At 40.4% G+C, this 16,730-nt stretch overlaps 1 protein-coding gene across 4 annotated transcripts in view; it reads left to right on the forward strand.

The window, feature by feature from the left end:
- Positions 1 to 16,730, forward strand: part of LOC106582631 (receptor-type tyrosine-protein phosphatase T) — a 593,162-nt gene that overhangs the window by 445,051 nt on the left and 131,381 nt on the right. For all 4 annotated transcript variants that reach the window (XM_082967335.1, XM_045705246.2, XM_082967334.1 and 1 more), the window contains one exon: positions 16,379 to 16,566. In XM_082967335.1, coding sequence (XP_082823461.1) covers positions 16,379 to 16,566 — 188 coding nt within the window. The remainder of the gene's footprint in view (positions 1 to 16,378; positions 16,567 to 16,730) is intronic.

Below are 16,730 nucleotides of genomic sequence, written 5' to 3' on the forward strand. Positions count from 1 at the left end.
TAATGTATTTTGTTTGTACAGTACTGCTAGTTGGTAAAGTTGGCTAGCTAGCAGTGGCTGTGGTGTTGTGGTGTTGACACCGTTTGGAAAACGGCACGAACGAACAAATACAGCTGGCTAGCTAACCTTGTTAGTTTCTCAAAGTTCGTTTCTCAAAGCTACACCTACACCTTTAGCTACACCTTTATCCTTGATGCAACGACAACTATGTAGCTAGCTAGCTAACATTACACTATTCAAATCGTTCCGTTGTAATGTAATGTAATGTAATGAAATGTAATATTACCCGCGGAGCGAAGTACAGCACGACTACTCACTCCAGCATCCACTAGTTAGCAACTTCCTTCAAACTAGAAGCAGAGACATAACAGTTGTATCCACGAGTTCATCTGACTCATCGGCGATAGGTGGCACCTGAGATATTGAATTGTATTGTTATTCCCACTTTAGAAGTATCCCTCAGAGCCTCAATCTCACAACCATGTATTTTACACATTCACTATTGTTACTCCTGCTTTAAAAGTAGTCCCCTGAGGCCCGCATTCTCAAAATATTGCACTGAATATTCTAAATGGTATCCCCTAAGACTCCTAGAGAGTCTTTGTTCACCCAATTCATATCCACCAAGTGGGACTACCTGTACTTTGATTGTGATTTTAATGTATTCAAGTGTTTATATTAAAGTTATAACTCAAGTAAGGGACAGTGAAGGTCTGAGCCTACCATATATCCTCTTCTCGGTAACTGGTGGGAGTCAAAGGGTACCTTCCTCAAGCACTGTTGTTGACAGAGAAAATCACAGTAATGGCCGACAGACCCCCTTCTTCACTGGACGGGGAGAGAAAGCCAGCTCTCAGCAAACAGAGCCAAGCCGGGGGGAAAATAACCTTGTCAAACATTACAGCAGGCAGGGTATGACAGGCAAGCAAGCAAGTCCAAAGTGAAGACAGCATTTATTGATTTCAGCAATACATTTGTACTGCGAGACATCTGTAAATTACCCATAGTACAGTACATTCCATAATCATCTAGTTTCACAGTCAATAATTTAGCTTTTAGTCGGACACTGTTCTGCTAACGTCAAGCAAAAAGGAAAATAAATAGAGATGAGAGGGAGAAGCAAGAGGTCTTAGTGTGGAGGAAGGAGCTTTGAAAAATCCATACTCTCATGTAAAGCTTGGCTTAATTTAGCTCTCTTTGTATATCAGTCTTTGGGTTTCGATGGCTCAGGTGTTTCTTTTGCGATGCAAATAGACATAATTTTGTGAACATTACATTCCAATCATTGACACAGTTTCCTTAACTGTTTTGGCGAAAGCATGAGACCACAGCTGTCCAATGTGCATGCTTGCATGCTTAGCTAGTAGTGGTGGTGTGACCTTGAGTCAATTCACTGTATATTGATCATGGGCCAGTTTATAAAGTGTCATGTAATATTGTTTGCTGCCACTGCAGGCAGTCTATTAGATATGACTGATGATGCTGTACATTTCCATTTTTCCATTTTAGTCGCTCTGCATGTGGGCTGTGTCTTTAGATGTGACTTGTTATCAACACCAAGTAATCAATGCTTCACCAGAGACCAAAGAAGACAGACAGCGAGAAGGAGAGGCTGGAGAGGGTCTGTATCCAGTCAGCTGTGTTCTGTCTGTGGGCTGGGCTGTGGGGTGTCAGGCATTTAAATTCTATATGAGCATGGCCTTATTTCTATTACAGCATGTTGGATGACTCTCATTCATTTTCCATTCACCCAGCTCAATGTAACATTGATAGGTTTAGGCTACTTCATTATTTTGCCCTATACCCATCATGAGGTTGCTACAACGAGTCTACAAATGAACGTTTTTAATTAACGTAGGTGCACAGGTTGAGAGACAAATAGGAGTAATCAAGGTGACAGACAGTGACACATTTAACACCTTCTTGTACGGTCTTGCCTGCATCTAGCCGATCTGGAGTGCCTAAGCATTAGTCCAAACAGTTGCAAAGCATTCCATTTTGCAACTAATGCAAAAGGTTCTATTGGACAAATTCAAGTAGGTCCTTCCCCATTTTGTTTCATTTGTTTCCGTTTAAGCAACATTTTGCAATAGAATCAGCAGAATGAATACACCCCTGATCACCCGCACACACAGTTCACTTTCATAGCAGCCACATACAGCATCATCAGTTTGCTGGTTGTATGATTCCTTCTTGTACGGTCTTGCCTGCATCTAGCCGATCTGGAGTGCCTAAGCATTAGTCCAAACAGTTGCAAAGCATTCCATTTTGCAACTAATGCAAAAGGTTCTATTGGACAAATTCAAGTAGGTCCTTCCCCATTTTGTTTCATTTGTTTCCGTTTAAGCAACATTTTGCAATAGAATCAGCAGAATGAATACACCCCTGATCACCCGCACACACAGTTCACTTTCATAGCAGCCACATACAGCATCATCAGTTTGCTGGTTGTATGATTCCTTCTCACATCTACACGCTCTCCTCCTCTCACCTTCAGTGCACAACACAACAGCTGTTTGTGACCAGGCACAAATACCTCTCCAAGCCTAACCTTCATACCATGACCGCTAACCGCTACACAGCCTACATCGTTGTTACCATATTAACGTTATAGTAAAAAAAACTGGAACTAACGCATTAGTAAACCCACAATCCAGTCCATGTGTACATCACACAGTACAGTGTACAGAAAGCAGTTTAGGAGTTACACCGGCGGGCCCCGGTGTAAATTAATAAATGAATAAAACCGAAAGCTTACCTTGACTTGGAAGAGTTGCCGTGTTGGATAGCCTTAGCCAGCTAGCTAACATACATAGCATTCCTCTCTGTTTGTCAGGTTGTTGAGTAGGCAAAATTAGCTACATTAGCTAAGTAAGTGAAAGGTAAACTAAAAAGGGGAAAAAAAATACACAGAAATATAGCTAGCTCTCTCTGTCTCTTTCTCTTTCTCTCTCTCTCTCTCTCTCTGAATCTTCTTAATTTTTTAAGAAATTAATTTGTTTGAAACTTGATCAACTATTGTCTTTTTCTCTCTGTGAGTCAACTACTCATCAGACTTTACGCACTGCATTGCTGGCTAGTGCATTCGGAAAGTATTCAGACCCGTTGACTTTTTTCACATTTTGTTACGTTACAGCCTTATTCTAAAATTGATTAAATCATTTTTTCCCCTCATCAATATACACACAATACCCTATAATGACAAAGCAAAAGCAGCTTTTTAGAAATGTTTGCAAATGTATACAAAACTAAACAAAAAAATATCACATTTACATAAGTATTCAGAGCCTTTGTATTAAGACTCAAAATTGAGCTCAGGTGCATCCTGTTTCCATTGATCATCCTTGAGTTATTTCTACACTTGATTGGAGTCCACCTGTGGTAAATTCAATTGATTGGACTCACCTGTCTATATAAGGTCCCACAGTGGATGTCAGAGCAAAAACCAAGCCATGAGGTCGAAGGAATTGTCCGTAGAGCTCCGAGACAGGATTGAAAATGTAGTTAATCCATTTTAGAATAAGGCTGTAATGTAGCAACACGTGGAAAAGGGAAGGGGTCTGAATATTTTCTGAATGCTTTCAGGACTAGATTAATTATGTGATCCTTTGATGTCAGTTCATGCTGCAAGAGCTCTGATAGGTTGGAGGACCTCCTCCGGAAGTTGTCATAGTTACTATGGAAGTCTATAGAAGGGGGTAAGAACGATGTTTTGTATTGAGGTCAAAGTATCCAGAGGACAGAAAATAGCTGTCCTCTGGCTACACCATGGTGCTACCCTAGAGGGTGCTGTTGAGGCTACTGTAGTTAATTGGTGACGTGAATATATTTAGTATAGTTTAATTTAAAAATTATAACTTTTTTAATTTCACAATTTTATTTTTATGAAATGCACTGAGTAGGATGGTCCTCCCCTTCCTCCTCTGAGGAGGCTCAAGTGCTGCTGAAGTGAGGGCTTCAGTTTCACAGGCAGTGGAGAACTTTCATAGGGCTGGAAGGAAGATCCCACTCTGGGACTAGCCCAAATCTGCTGTTTATCTACCACCAGCAGCAGATCTAGCGTTAAGAATACTGTTACATTTGGGTGTGTTGAATGAAATCCATAGCTAATTTTGTATTAGCATATACAAAATGGTGTTGATGTGATATCCAGCAGCAGAGTAGATGCATATGCTTCCAGTAGACATGAGTTGGTTTAGAATGAATCTATCCACTACATCATTAACATTCTGTCATTCATAGCTCTACATGCAGAACATGGCTATCATGTCTGACAAAACCAGAGGAAGCTAAAGTTCTTCATATGCATTGGCTTAACAAAAATTCCATGTTTGAACGTTTGTCAGCAAAAGACCTGTTCTTGAGGATGGAACCTGGTTCATGTTAAAAGAAGGGCCTAGGTATGTTTGGTTCCTAGTAAGCTTGATATTCCTAAGGGCTTTAGAGAATGATTCAATTCTACAGTTGAAATATCATTGCAAATTATTTAAAATCTTCTCCAGACATATTTATTCTTTAGAATGAATGTACATTTTAGGTAATTTCAAACGGCATTATCTTGTCCCTGCTCAAAGAGCTGTCCAATATATTTTGTTATGGATGGTAATTATTGCTAATGGTCTGGAGCAGCGTTGTAGCGATAATGTTGCATTGCCGATAATTGAGCTTAATGTGATTTCGACACTAACCATTAGTCTGCACCTCAGGGAAGAACTGCACACTAAAATTCTGAAATGAATTCAAAAGCAATGGCCTTTATCAGAACAACTTCTGCAAAACAGGATGTTCATTTTGAGACATTGTAATTTTAACTATGCTCCCATAGTATCTCTGAGCATCATATTGTACTCATGGTGTTATATTATACTCAATGTAATTTTTGCTTGGAAATAATATTTTTCAGTATGGCGTGTTATAAGCCCTGCACCCTCATAACCTGAGCTAAGCTTTCCTGCCTTTCTTCACAACAGAACAATATTCACAACAGAACAACCTGCTCTCTGTGAAACCTCTTTTATTTCTGATACAACTTTTCTACCATGTTTGGCATTCAGATTACTGTAGAAGGAAGGAAAGTCACCCTAGTCATAGACTGTTCTCTCTGCTACCGCCCGGCAAGTGGTACCGGAGCGCTAAGTCTAGGACCAAAAGGCTCTTTAACAGCTTCTACTCCCAAGCCATAAGACTGAACAATTAATCAAATGGCCTTCCGGACTATTTACACTGACCCCCACCCCCCTTTATTTTTTACACTGCTGCTACTCACTGTTTATTATCTATGCGTAGTAGTTTAATCCTTCGAACATGTACAAATTACCTTGACTAACCTGTACCTCTGCACATTGACTCAGTACCGGTACCCCCTATATATAGCCTCATTATTGTTATTTGATTGTGTTACTTTTTATTACATTTTTACTTTAATTTATTTAGTAAAAACTCTATTTCTTGAACTGCATTGTTGGTTAAGGGCTTGTAAGTAAGCATCTTACGGTAAGGTCTACCTGTTGTACTCGGCGCATGTGACAAATACAATTTGATTTGAAGAAAGAACAGAAATTTCCTGAAAGGTGATTGACTTTCACCTGACTCTGTCTAACATGCCAATGTGTGTGTGTAAGTCCTGTGTTTCTCACTTACCCAATGCATGTGATCACATGGAGCCAGGATCAGTGCTCATGCATCTGTGAGCCATGATAATGAAGTCATGAAAAGCACATTTTCTCAAGCAACAAAAACTTCCCTCTGAGGTCAATAAATGAAATTATTAGCATGAAGATATCGTAATCTAAGTTACAGGCAAGAAGACACATTGTGAATACATTTCATGGCTGACTAAATGCATATTTGACCTTCAACGCAGCCCCAAGCATTAGCTGCTCGATATGTCAGTAGCTTTTGACGGGATTGAGTCTGTTTATTGGTAATGTTTACAACATAATATACCCTCTGGGCTGCCACTTTAAGATATGTTCTTATTGTGGAGACAAAAACAAATGAATAATGAATTAGGTATGGTCTGAATAGGCTGTAGAGGGCGCACTTTGGGTAGGATTAAGTGGACCTCTACCGTCTCCACTGTAAAGTCAGTACCTGCTCCCTGTCCTATGGCTAGGCCTCTCTCCTCACCCACCTCCGTGTAAGCAGATGCCAAAGCTAAAACAACGTAACCACATTACATGCCGGTGTTGATCTCCATCTCCCATCAGTAATAATTATGGAGAAATGGAGCGATGGGAAATGGAGATGTGTGAGTAATGAGCAGAAATGTAAACACAGCCCAGATAGAACATTACCACGAAACAACATTCATTAGAGTGATGAGACTGTGCTCCGGTTGCCAATCAGAACATGCTCCATGGCTAAACACACTGAGTATACAAAACATTGCTCTTTCCATGACACAGACTGGCCAGGTGAATCCAGGCGAAGGCTATGATCCCTTATTGATGTCACTTGTTAAATCCACTTCAATCAGTGTAGATGAAGGGGAGGAGAAGGGTTAAACAAAGGTTGTTAAGCCTTGAAACAATTGAGATATGGATTGTGTATGTGTGCCATTCAGAGGGCAAATGGGCATAACAAAATATTTAAGTGCCTTTGAACGGGGTATGGGTGCAAATGCCAGGCACAAGGATTGGGGCCAGAACTGCAATGCTGCTAAGTTTTTCACACTCAACAGTTTCCCATGTGTATCAAGAATGGTCCACCACTCAAAGGACATCCAGCCAACTTGACACAACTGTGGGAAGTATTGGAGTCAACATTGGCCAGAATCCCTGTGAAACGCTTTCGACACCTTGTAGTGTCCATGCCCTGATGAATTGAGGCTGTTGTGAGGGTAAAAGGGGGGGTGCAACTCAATATTAGGAAGGTGTTCTTAAAGTTTTATATACTCTGTGTATGTAGTTGCTTCAAGTTGTGTATTTACGATATTTTATGTATTATATTGTCATCAACTACAATTTGAATGTAAGTCCATTATAGCCTAGTTCGTAAAATAGCCTACCCTATATTTGCTAAATATGTTGAACATGTTTGCAGTCCACATTATTCTAATTGCATTACTTTAATATTGAAATACGGCACATTGTTAAACGTAGGCTATAGCATTCACATTGATAAAGTGACTTCTGAAAGTATTCCCCTCCCCTTGACTTATTACACATTTTGTTGTGTTACAACCTGTTACACACAATACCCCATAATGACGAAGTGAAAATATGTTTTTAGGAAATGAAATACAGAGTTATATCATTTACATAAGTATTCACACCCCTGAATCAGTACTTTGTAGAAGCACCTTTGGAGGCGATTAGAGCTTTGAGTGGTCTTGGGTATGTATTGGGACACCAAATAAGGTTTTGTTCTTAACTGACTTGCCTAATTAAATAAAATACAAATAAATAAAAAAAAATGTGTCTATCAGCTTTCCACATCTGGATTTGGGAATTTTCTCCCTTTCTTTCTTTCAGATTTTCTCAAGCTCTGTTAAGTTAGATGAGGAGCGGCCGTGAACAGCAATCTTCAAGTCTTTCCACAATTTCCTTTGATCATCCTTGAGATGTCACCTAAACTTGATTGAAGTCCACCTGTGGTCAATTCAATTGTTTGGACATGATTTCGAAAGAAACACACCTGTCTATATAAGGTCCCACAATTGAGAGTGCATGTCAGAGCAGAAACTATACAATGAAGTCCAAGTAATTGTTCGTAGATTTTCAAGATAAAATTGTGATAAGACATATATCTGGGGAAGGGTATAAAACAAATATTCCTAGATTGTTGAAAGTTTCAAAAAGCCCAGTGGTCTCCATCATTGGGAAATAGAAAAAATATGGAACTACTCGGACTCTGCCAAGAGCTGGCCGTACGACCAAACTGAGCAACCGGGCAAGAAGGACCTTGGTCAGGGAGGTGACCAAGAACCCAATGACCACTCTGACAGAACTACAGAGTTCCTTGACTAAGATGGGAACCTGCCAGAAGGACAACAGTCTCTACAGTACTTCACCAATCTGGGCTTTATGAGAGAGTGGACAGACGGAAGCCGCTCCTTAGAAAAAGGCACATGACAGTATGCCTGGAGTCTGACTCTGAGCGCATAAGGCAAAATATTATGTGGTCTAATGAGACAAAAAAGTAACTATTTGGACTGAATGCAAAGCGCTATGTCTGGAGAAAACCAGCCACAGCTCATCACACGTCCAACACCATCCCTACAGTGAAGCATGGTTATGGTAGCATCATGCTGTGAGGACTGGAGTAAGGATAGAGGGAACAATGAATGGGGCCAAATCAAATACAGGCAAATCCTTGATGAGAACCTGCTTCAGAGTGCACACGACCTTAGACTGGTGGCAAATATTTACGTTCCAACTTGACATTGACCCCGAGCATACAGACAAAGCAATGCTGGAATGGCTTCAGAACAATAATGTGAAATTCTTTGAGTGGCTCAGCCAAAGCCCAGACTTGAATCCCATTGAAAAACACTGGAAACACTTAAAGGTTGCTGTTCATCGTCACCATCTTTTTTAACAGAGCTTGAGAAAATCTACATGGACGAATGGGAGAAAATCCCAAAATCCAGATGTGCAAAGCTGATACAGACATACCCAAGACGCCTCAAAGCTCTAATCGCCACCAAAGGTGCTTCTACAAAGTATTGACTAAGGGGTGTGAATACTAATGCAAATTAGATGTTTCCATATTTAATTTTCAATTAATTTGCTAACATTTATAAAAACAGGTTTCTTTGTATTGGGCTAATGTGTGTAGCTGGGTGAGAAAAACAATCTATGTAATACATTTTGAATTCAGTCTGTAACGCAACAAAATGTGGAATAAGTCAAGGGGTGACTAGAATTTCTGAGGGTACTGTATAAGGGCTAGGCCTATACTGTAAATCGCAGTCCGGATGTGCCAAATGTAGTCAATAAGCAATATTAAATTCACTACGCTATTGATAAGGCTTAAAAATACTGTATAATTCTAATCAAATTCTAATAAAAACAAAACAACTTATTTTAAATAGGCTATAAATACATTTACAAGCATCATTATTTCTCCCGGTGGGTGTATAATACAGACAAGACAACTTAGACTATGGAGGGTTTTACGAACATCCAAACTTTTCACAGGAGCTGGAAAAAGATCCAGACTATGGAAGGTTATGTGACCGACCGTCTCGATTCGGTCTTATGTAGCAACATTTGAAATTGTGTTTTTTACATGGGATAAAAGTAGAGACTGTAGTGAATGAAATGGTATAACATACTACAGTTGAGGAACAATGGGAAAGTAATTCTGCTTTGAAAGTTGATAAACTTGTAACCTCACTTTTGAGAAAATGGCCCTTGAATGTTTTGGTACACCTACTGGAGAGCTCTTCTTTGTCTACCCATTCAGCATCATTTGCACCCTCTTAACCTCTTACATCTAGACGTTCCGCTAGCGGAACACCTGCTCCAATATCCAATGATAGGCGTGGCGCGAATTACAAATTCCTCAAAAATACAAAAACTTCAATTTTTCAAACATATGACTATTTCACAGCATTTTAAAGACAAGACTCTCCTTTATCTAACCACACTGTCCGATTTCAAAAAGGCTTTACAGCGAAAGCAAAACATTAGATTATGTCAGCAGAGTACCAAGCCAGAAATAATCAGACACCCATTTTTCAAGCTAGCATATAATGTCACCAAAACCCAGAAGACACCTAAATGCAGCACTAACCTTTGATGATCTTCATCAGATGACACACCTAGGACATTATGTTATACAATACATGCATGTTTTGTTCAATCAAGTTCATATTTATATCAAAAAACAGCTTTTTACATTAGCATGTGACGTTCAGAACTAGTATACCCCCCGCAAACTTCCGGGGAATTTGCTAACAATTTACTAAATTACTCACGATAAACGTTCACAAAAAGCATAACAATTATTTTAAGAATTATAGATACAGAACTCCTCTATGCACTCGATATGTCCAATTTTAAAATAGCTTTTTGGTGAAAGCACATTTTGCAATATTCTAAGTACATAGCCCAGCCATCACGGGCTAGCTATTTAGACACCCGGCAAGTTTAGCCTTCACCAATATCAGATTTACTATTATAAAAGTTTGATTACCTTTTGTTGTCTTCGTCAGAATGCACTCCCAGGACTGCTACTTCATTAACAAATGTTGGTTTGGTCCAAAATAATCCATCGTTATATCCGAATAGCGGCGTTTTGTTCGTGCGTTCCAGACACTATCCGAAATGGTAAAGAAGGGTCGTGCGCATGGCGCAATTCGTGACAAAAATTTCTAAATATTCCATTACCGTACTTCGAAGCATGTCAACCGCTGTTTAAAATCAATTTTTATGCAATTTATCTCGTAAAAAAGCGATAATATTCCGACCGGGAATCTCCTTTTCGGCAAACAGAGGAAAAATCAAAGACGGGGGCGGCCAGGGCACGTGCCTAAGCCCACAGTCCCTTGATCGGCCACTTGAGAAAGGCGATAATGTGTTTCAGCCTGGGGCTGGGATGACGACATTCAGGTTTTTCCCGGGCTCTGAGCGCCCATGGAAGACGTAGGAAGTGTCACGTTAGAGCAGAGATCCTTTGTAAAAGATAGAGATGGCAAAAAAGTTCAAGAAATGGTCAGACAGGCCACTTCCTGTAAAGGAATCTCTCAGGTTTTGACCTGCCATTGAGTTCTGTTATACTCACAGACACCATTCAAACAGTTTTAGAAACTTTGGAGTGTTTTCTATCCAAAGCCAATAATTATATGCATATTCTAGTTACTGGGCAGGAGTAGTAACCAGATTAAATCGGGTACGTTTTTTATCCAGCCGTGAAAATACTGCCCCCTAGCCATAACAGGTTAAGCCTTAGCCCCACCCATCTATTTAAGGATTCACATCTGAGGCCATGTGCTAAACAACCAAAGATTTCAAGACTAAAGGCTAGTTTATACTACGGGTATATTTGTAAATTCAGTCTGGAGAGCCAGATTGCGCTCTGGACATTCGTAAACTAAGAGCATTGTCAGATTGTCTGTATGTAAATTCTGAGCGTTTTGCTCTTGGAGCGTTCAGAGAGCACACTGGACGCTCTGGCTGAGGAGTAGGGTTGATTCGAGCGTTCTGACCTAAAAACAGCATTCAAGCACTCAAGTTAACTGGCTAACGTTGGCTAGCTTGCTAGCTACTTCCAGACACAAATGAGAGAACAGCTCACTCTGACCATTTTACTCACCCTAGCAGAGGTAGTTAGGCTGTAACTGTGCAAGTTATTCTGCGCTCTGGCACACTCAGACGAGAGTGCTCTGAAATCGGAGTAGATAGCCAGATCGAATTTACCAGCTATGTCTATCGACAGTTGCTGCAGTGACATCATGAGCATTCTATTGAAGTGGTTACTTTCATAGTGAAGTATTTTGTTTAGACATGCACTCATAATGTTACTACCCTGCATGAATCTGCAGGTAACTAACCAACCAGATTCAATGTTAGCTAGCTAACTTTAGGTTATAACTAGCAATGCAAATGGCTCAGAGATCTGAATAATATTATGAGACAGATCATTCACGTAACATTAGCTAGTGAGCCAGCCAGTTTATGTTAGCTAGCTACCAAACAGTACACTCTAACTTGAAATGAAAACGACTTTCTGACAGAATTACCCGTATACATGGATGGACGCTTCTCCCACTCTGTCACTGATGCCATAGTTGCCTTTAGTTTGAAGATGTAATCCGGAGACAGGTGTTTTATACAACAGCCTTCTGTGTGTTCTCTTTTTGACTCCCTCTGCATATTTGCAATCAAACCCCAGAATTGTTTTCCATCTCCTTAGCTATCATTCTCTAATTCCACCGGGCATTCCACTGATTTCAAAACTTGGTCTTCCAGAAAGTGGAGAGCAACACTTTTGCAGTTCTACTATGTGATATTTTTCCAAAAAAGTTGTTTAGAAAGGATTACCTAAACATACTGACCAGCTCATGTTATAGACAGAAGTGTGCTATATGGCAGACCAATCCGAACTCATCTCTCGGCATGTCCAGTCCATCCATTATCTCTAGCCAATCATGGCTAGTGGGAAGGTTCCTCGCTTTTTCCATGGCTAAACCAACTAGGCTTGTAATTTAACCATTTATTTGTATTTACAGATGGCATACAAGTTTGTTATTAAGGCACATGAAAGTTTACATGTTCCAGGAGGCATTTCTGCCAAAAACCAATTTTGATTTAAAAAAATGTTTACGTTCAAATGGCTCCCCTGTGAAGTAGTGACGTGCGACATGTGCTTAGTTTCCTTAAATGAGTCACATATGCACATCCAAACTTTTCACAGGAGCCGGATAAAGATCCAATATAAAGAGAAAGGGGGAATATCCACTTACTATTATACTGCTTTCAAAATGTAATGTTTAATAAACATCATGGAACCATCTTACAGATCACATTAACACTTCTCCAGAAATAGCTGAATAAATTGCATTGCATTCAACCCATGTACGTTCTCGTCATAAACACTTGGACGGTGAATATTTCTAATAAGTTTGGTTTTTTAATCAAATGAAATGAAAAATAATGAATCTGTTTTTTAAACCAGCAACAATATAGATAGGACCAAGTCAGCAGCATGATATCATAAATCGCATCTCTCGTTTCATTGCACTGTTGGCACAGTGCACACACAGGCCTAAATGTAGGCTTAAATGGAACGAGAATGAAATGAGTCACATTTGAATGAAAGAAAAGAGATTTAATTGAAACTACCAAATGTCGGTCTTTAACCATATACATATTTTATACAATATTCTGCCCATATTTATATTTTTGAAGGAGTTGTATAAACTGATTTTGTAGGTACAGGCCTACATAGGCTACTGTAAAATAGAAACACCCTAATATTAATACATGCCATTATTTAGTGAAAATATCAGCAAAATAATGGTAAATAATAAAGACCAGGATCAGCTCCTTTTCATCAAGAAAAGGTCATGCATAATCTCAAAATGCAGTGGTCAAAGGATGTAGTAGCTGTGCTCAAAGATGCCCTCTGGTGGTTAAATTGATCATTAAGGGAAAGTACTGTAAAGCTCTGAACCCTACCACAGCATACCACGCTATACTGAAACTTTTAAATGAGGAACCACTGTATGCGCAAGGCAGATTCTCTCACATTACAGGAAGACTGAATCGTTTGGAGAAGTATGTCTTTGGTAATTGGACAAGGGGTGCTCTTTGATAATGGGGATGGATAGCCTACTTAAACAAGCAAAATGCAGGTACTATATGTGAATTGTGAATAATGAAAAAGAGTGAGGGCAAAGCACTCTCAGTACACCATTAAAACCCTTTATTCATAGGCTACTTTTGATTTATGGCCAGGATAAAAAGACGCACATATGCGATGCTTCTAAACCAGCCTTGATCAAGGGGAGGGTAGGATATGCTTGGTTTTTAATAGTTTTTTATGTTTCTTTCGGGATGGCAGGTAGCCTAGTGGTTAGAGCGTTGGGCCAGTAACTGAATGGTTGCTAGATCGAATCCCCAAGCTGACAAGGTAAAAATCTGTCCTTCTGCCCCTGAACAAGAATTTGTTCTTAAAACTGACTGGTTAAATAAAGGTTCAAATACATTTAAATGTAAATAATCTCATTATGAAATTCACCGGTACGAAAGGCACATCTCTCCTTCCATGGGCAATGTGCGCCATGGCTGAATAGGCTGCGCTTCCACTCTCAAAATCCAAGCCATTATCAACTGCGTTACTTTTAAGACCTGCTTTTTGTGGGTCTTAAAACTTACCAAAAGTGCTGCATGAAATTGTCACTTTTGCGCTTGTTTTTAAGGACACACCTCAATTATTGCCACCCCTCCCACCTCAGTGCAAGCAAGCTGATGTTAGACAGGTAAATCTGGCATTAGGGATGCCAGTGTGCCAGTTTTGACATGGCGAAATTGAAAACTAACGTGAATTTGACACTTGCGCCTCCTTAGAGCCAGTCGAAAATAGAGCTCTAAGTGTGTAATTAAGATGCAAATAGCCATATTAATAAAACACAGGGTGATATTAGCCTACCACATTTGCAATGGTACTTTAGGTATTTAATGCTTGTAATATGGAGAATTTCTCTGCCACTCATCTCCCAATTCCTCTTCTTAATGGACTCATTAGAAGCAATGTACTACTTCAATCTCACCCATCCTAATCTTAGGAAGACTCAATTACAATAATGTATTTCAAGAAGTAAAGCAAAGTGTCTCTTGGATTATCCATTTAACTTTGAATATCATCATTAATGACTGAGTAGCAGCGAGATAGAGATAAAGGAAGGCTGTTGTCTAGAAACAGGGTCTGTGGAGAGTCAACTGTAAGAGTTTGAAGATCTCATGCTTTTAAAGTTTTTCAAGATCTGCAGAGATCTAGAAAGGTCTCCACTGAAAGAAATCAAATCGAATTGTATTGGTCACATAAACCTGTTTAGCAGAAGTTATTGTGGGTGTAGCGAAATGCTTGTGCTTCTAGCTACGACAGTGCAGTAATATGTAACAATTACACAACATATACCCAAGTAAAAGTAAAGTAAAGGAATGGAATGGAAAGTAAAGGAATGGATTTAAGAATATATACATATATGGACGAGCAATGTCAGAGTGGCATAGAATAAGATACAGTAGAATAGTATGGGATACAGTATATACATATGAGATGGGTAATGCAAGGTATGTAGACATTATTAAAGTGACTAGTGTTCCATTTATTAAACTGGCCAGTGATTTTAAGACTATGTATATACTGTAGGCAGCAGCCTCTATGCGCTTCTGGATGATAGCGGGTTGAACAGGCAGTGGCTCGGGTGGTTGTTGTCCTTGATGATCTTTTTGGCCTTCCTATGACATCGGGTGCTGTAGGTGTCCTGGAGGGCAGGTAGTTTGCCCCCGGTGATGCGTTGGGCAGACCGCACCACCCTCTGGAGAGCCCTGTGGTTGCGGGCGGGGCCTCGAGCTTAATGGTGAGCTTGGAGGGTACTATGGTGTTGAATGCTGAGCTATAGTCAATGAACAACATTCTTACATATGTATTCCTCTTGTCTATATGGGATAGGGCAGTATGCAGTGTGATGGCGATTGCATAATCTGTGGATCTATTGGGGCGGTAAGCAAATTGAAGTGGGTCTAGGGTGACAGGTAAGGTAGAGGTGATATGATCCTTGACTAGTCTCTCAAGGCACTTAATGATGACAGGAGTGCTACGGGGCAATAGTAATTTAGTTCAGTTACCTTTGCTTTCTTGGGTACAGGAACAATGGTGGCCATCTTGAAGCATGTGGGGACAGCAGACTGGGATAGGGAGAGATTGAATATGTCCGTAAACACACCAGCCAGCTGGTCTGTGCATGCTCTAAGGACGCGGCTAGGGATGCCGTCTGGGCCGGCAGCCTTGAGAGGGTTAACACGCTGAAATGTCTTACTCACATCGGCCACAGAGAAGGAGAGGCCACTGTCATTGGTCTCGGGCCGCGTCGGTGGCATTGTGTTATCCTCAAAGCGGGCAAAGAAGGTGTTTAGCTTGTCCGGAAGCAAGATGTCGGTGTCCGTGACGTGGCTGGTTTTTCTTTTGTAGTCGGTGATTGTCTGTAGACCCTGCCACATATGTCTCATGTCTGAGCCGTTGAATTGTGACTCCACTTTGTCTCTATACTGATGTCTTTCCTGTTTGATTGCCTTGCGGAGGGAATAACTACACTGTTTGTATTCTGCCGTATTCCCAGTCACCTTGCCATGGTTAAATGCGGTGGTTCGCGCTTTCAGTTTTGAGTGAATGCTACCATCTATCCACGGTTTCTGTTTAGGGTAGGTTTTAATAGCCACAGTGGGTTCAACATCGCCTATACACTTCCTGATGAACTTACTGAAACAGTGTATTCGTCAATATTATTCTCGGAAGCTACCCGGAACATATCCCAGTCCGCGTGATTAAAACAATCTTGAAGCGTGGATTCCGATTGGTCAGACCTGCATTGAATAGTCCTTTTTACGGGTACTTCCTATTTGAGTTTCTGCCCATAGGAAGGGAGAAGCAAAATGGAGTCATGGTCAGATTTGCCGAAAGGAGGGCGGGGGAGGGCCTTCTAGGCATCCCGGAAGTTGGAGTAACAGTGGTCAAGTGTTTCGGCAGTGCGAGTACTACAGTCAATATATTTGGGAGAACAACATTTCATGAAAACAAGAGATTTCATTACATTAAAATGAGTTCCATTGAATCATTCTTACACAGACTGACCGCTATGTGGTTCAATGCTAACCCAAATGTCACAGAGTAAGTGGATACTGAATGTGTTCTCCTTGTTCCACAGATAGCAGCCATAGTGAGTTGGCTCAGCCATCGTTGACCATCCAGACATACCCATACGGGGGCTGTGAGTCAGTTGAGATGTCCTACCAAGCAGGCCAGTTCCAGCCAGCCATCCGTGTAGCCGACCTCCTCCAGCACATCACCCAGATGAAGTGTGGCCAGGGCTACGGCTTCAAGGAAGAGTATGAGGTAAGAATGGTTAGTACGGTTTTATCAACGTTGCAGGGAATTCTAAGTGTGGTTTTTGACATGAGGTCGCATCATTGTGGCCAGGCACTGTCCAATATCGTCAGTTTGCACTTTCCCTCTTTAGAATAAGGGAAACACATCAAATATTTATTGAAAATCATATT

This window comes from Salmo salar, chromosome 22 (assembly GCF_965601325.2).
Source record: "Salmo salar chromosome 22, fSalSal1, whole genome shotgun sequence".
In the NCBI taxonomy this organism is placed as follows: domain Eukaryota; kingdom Metazoa; phylum Chordata; class Actinopteri; order Salmoniformes; family Salmonidae; genus Salmo; species Salmo salar.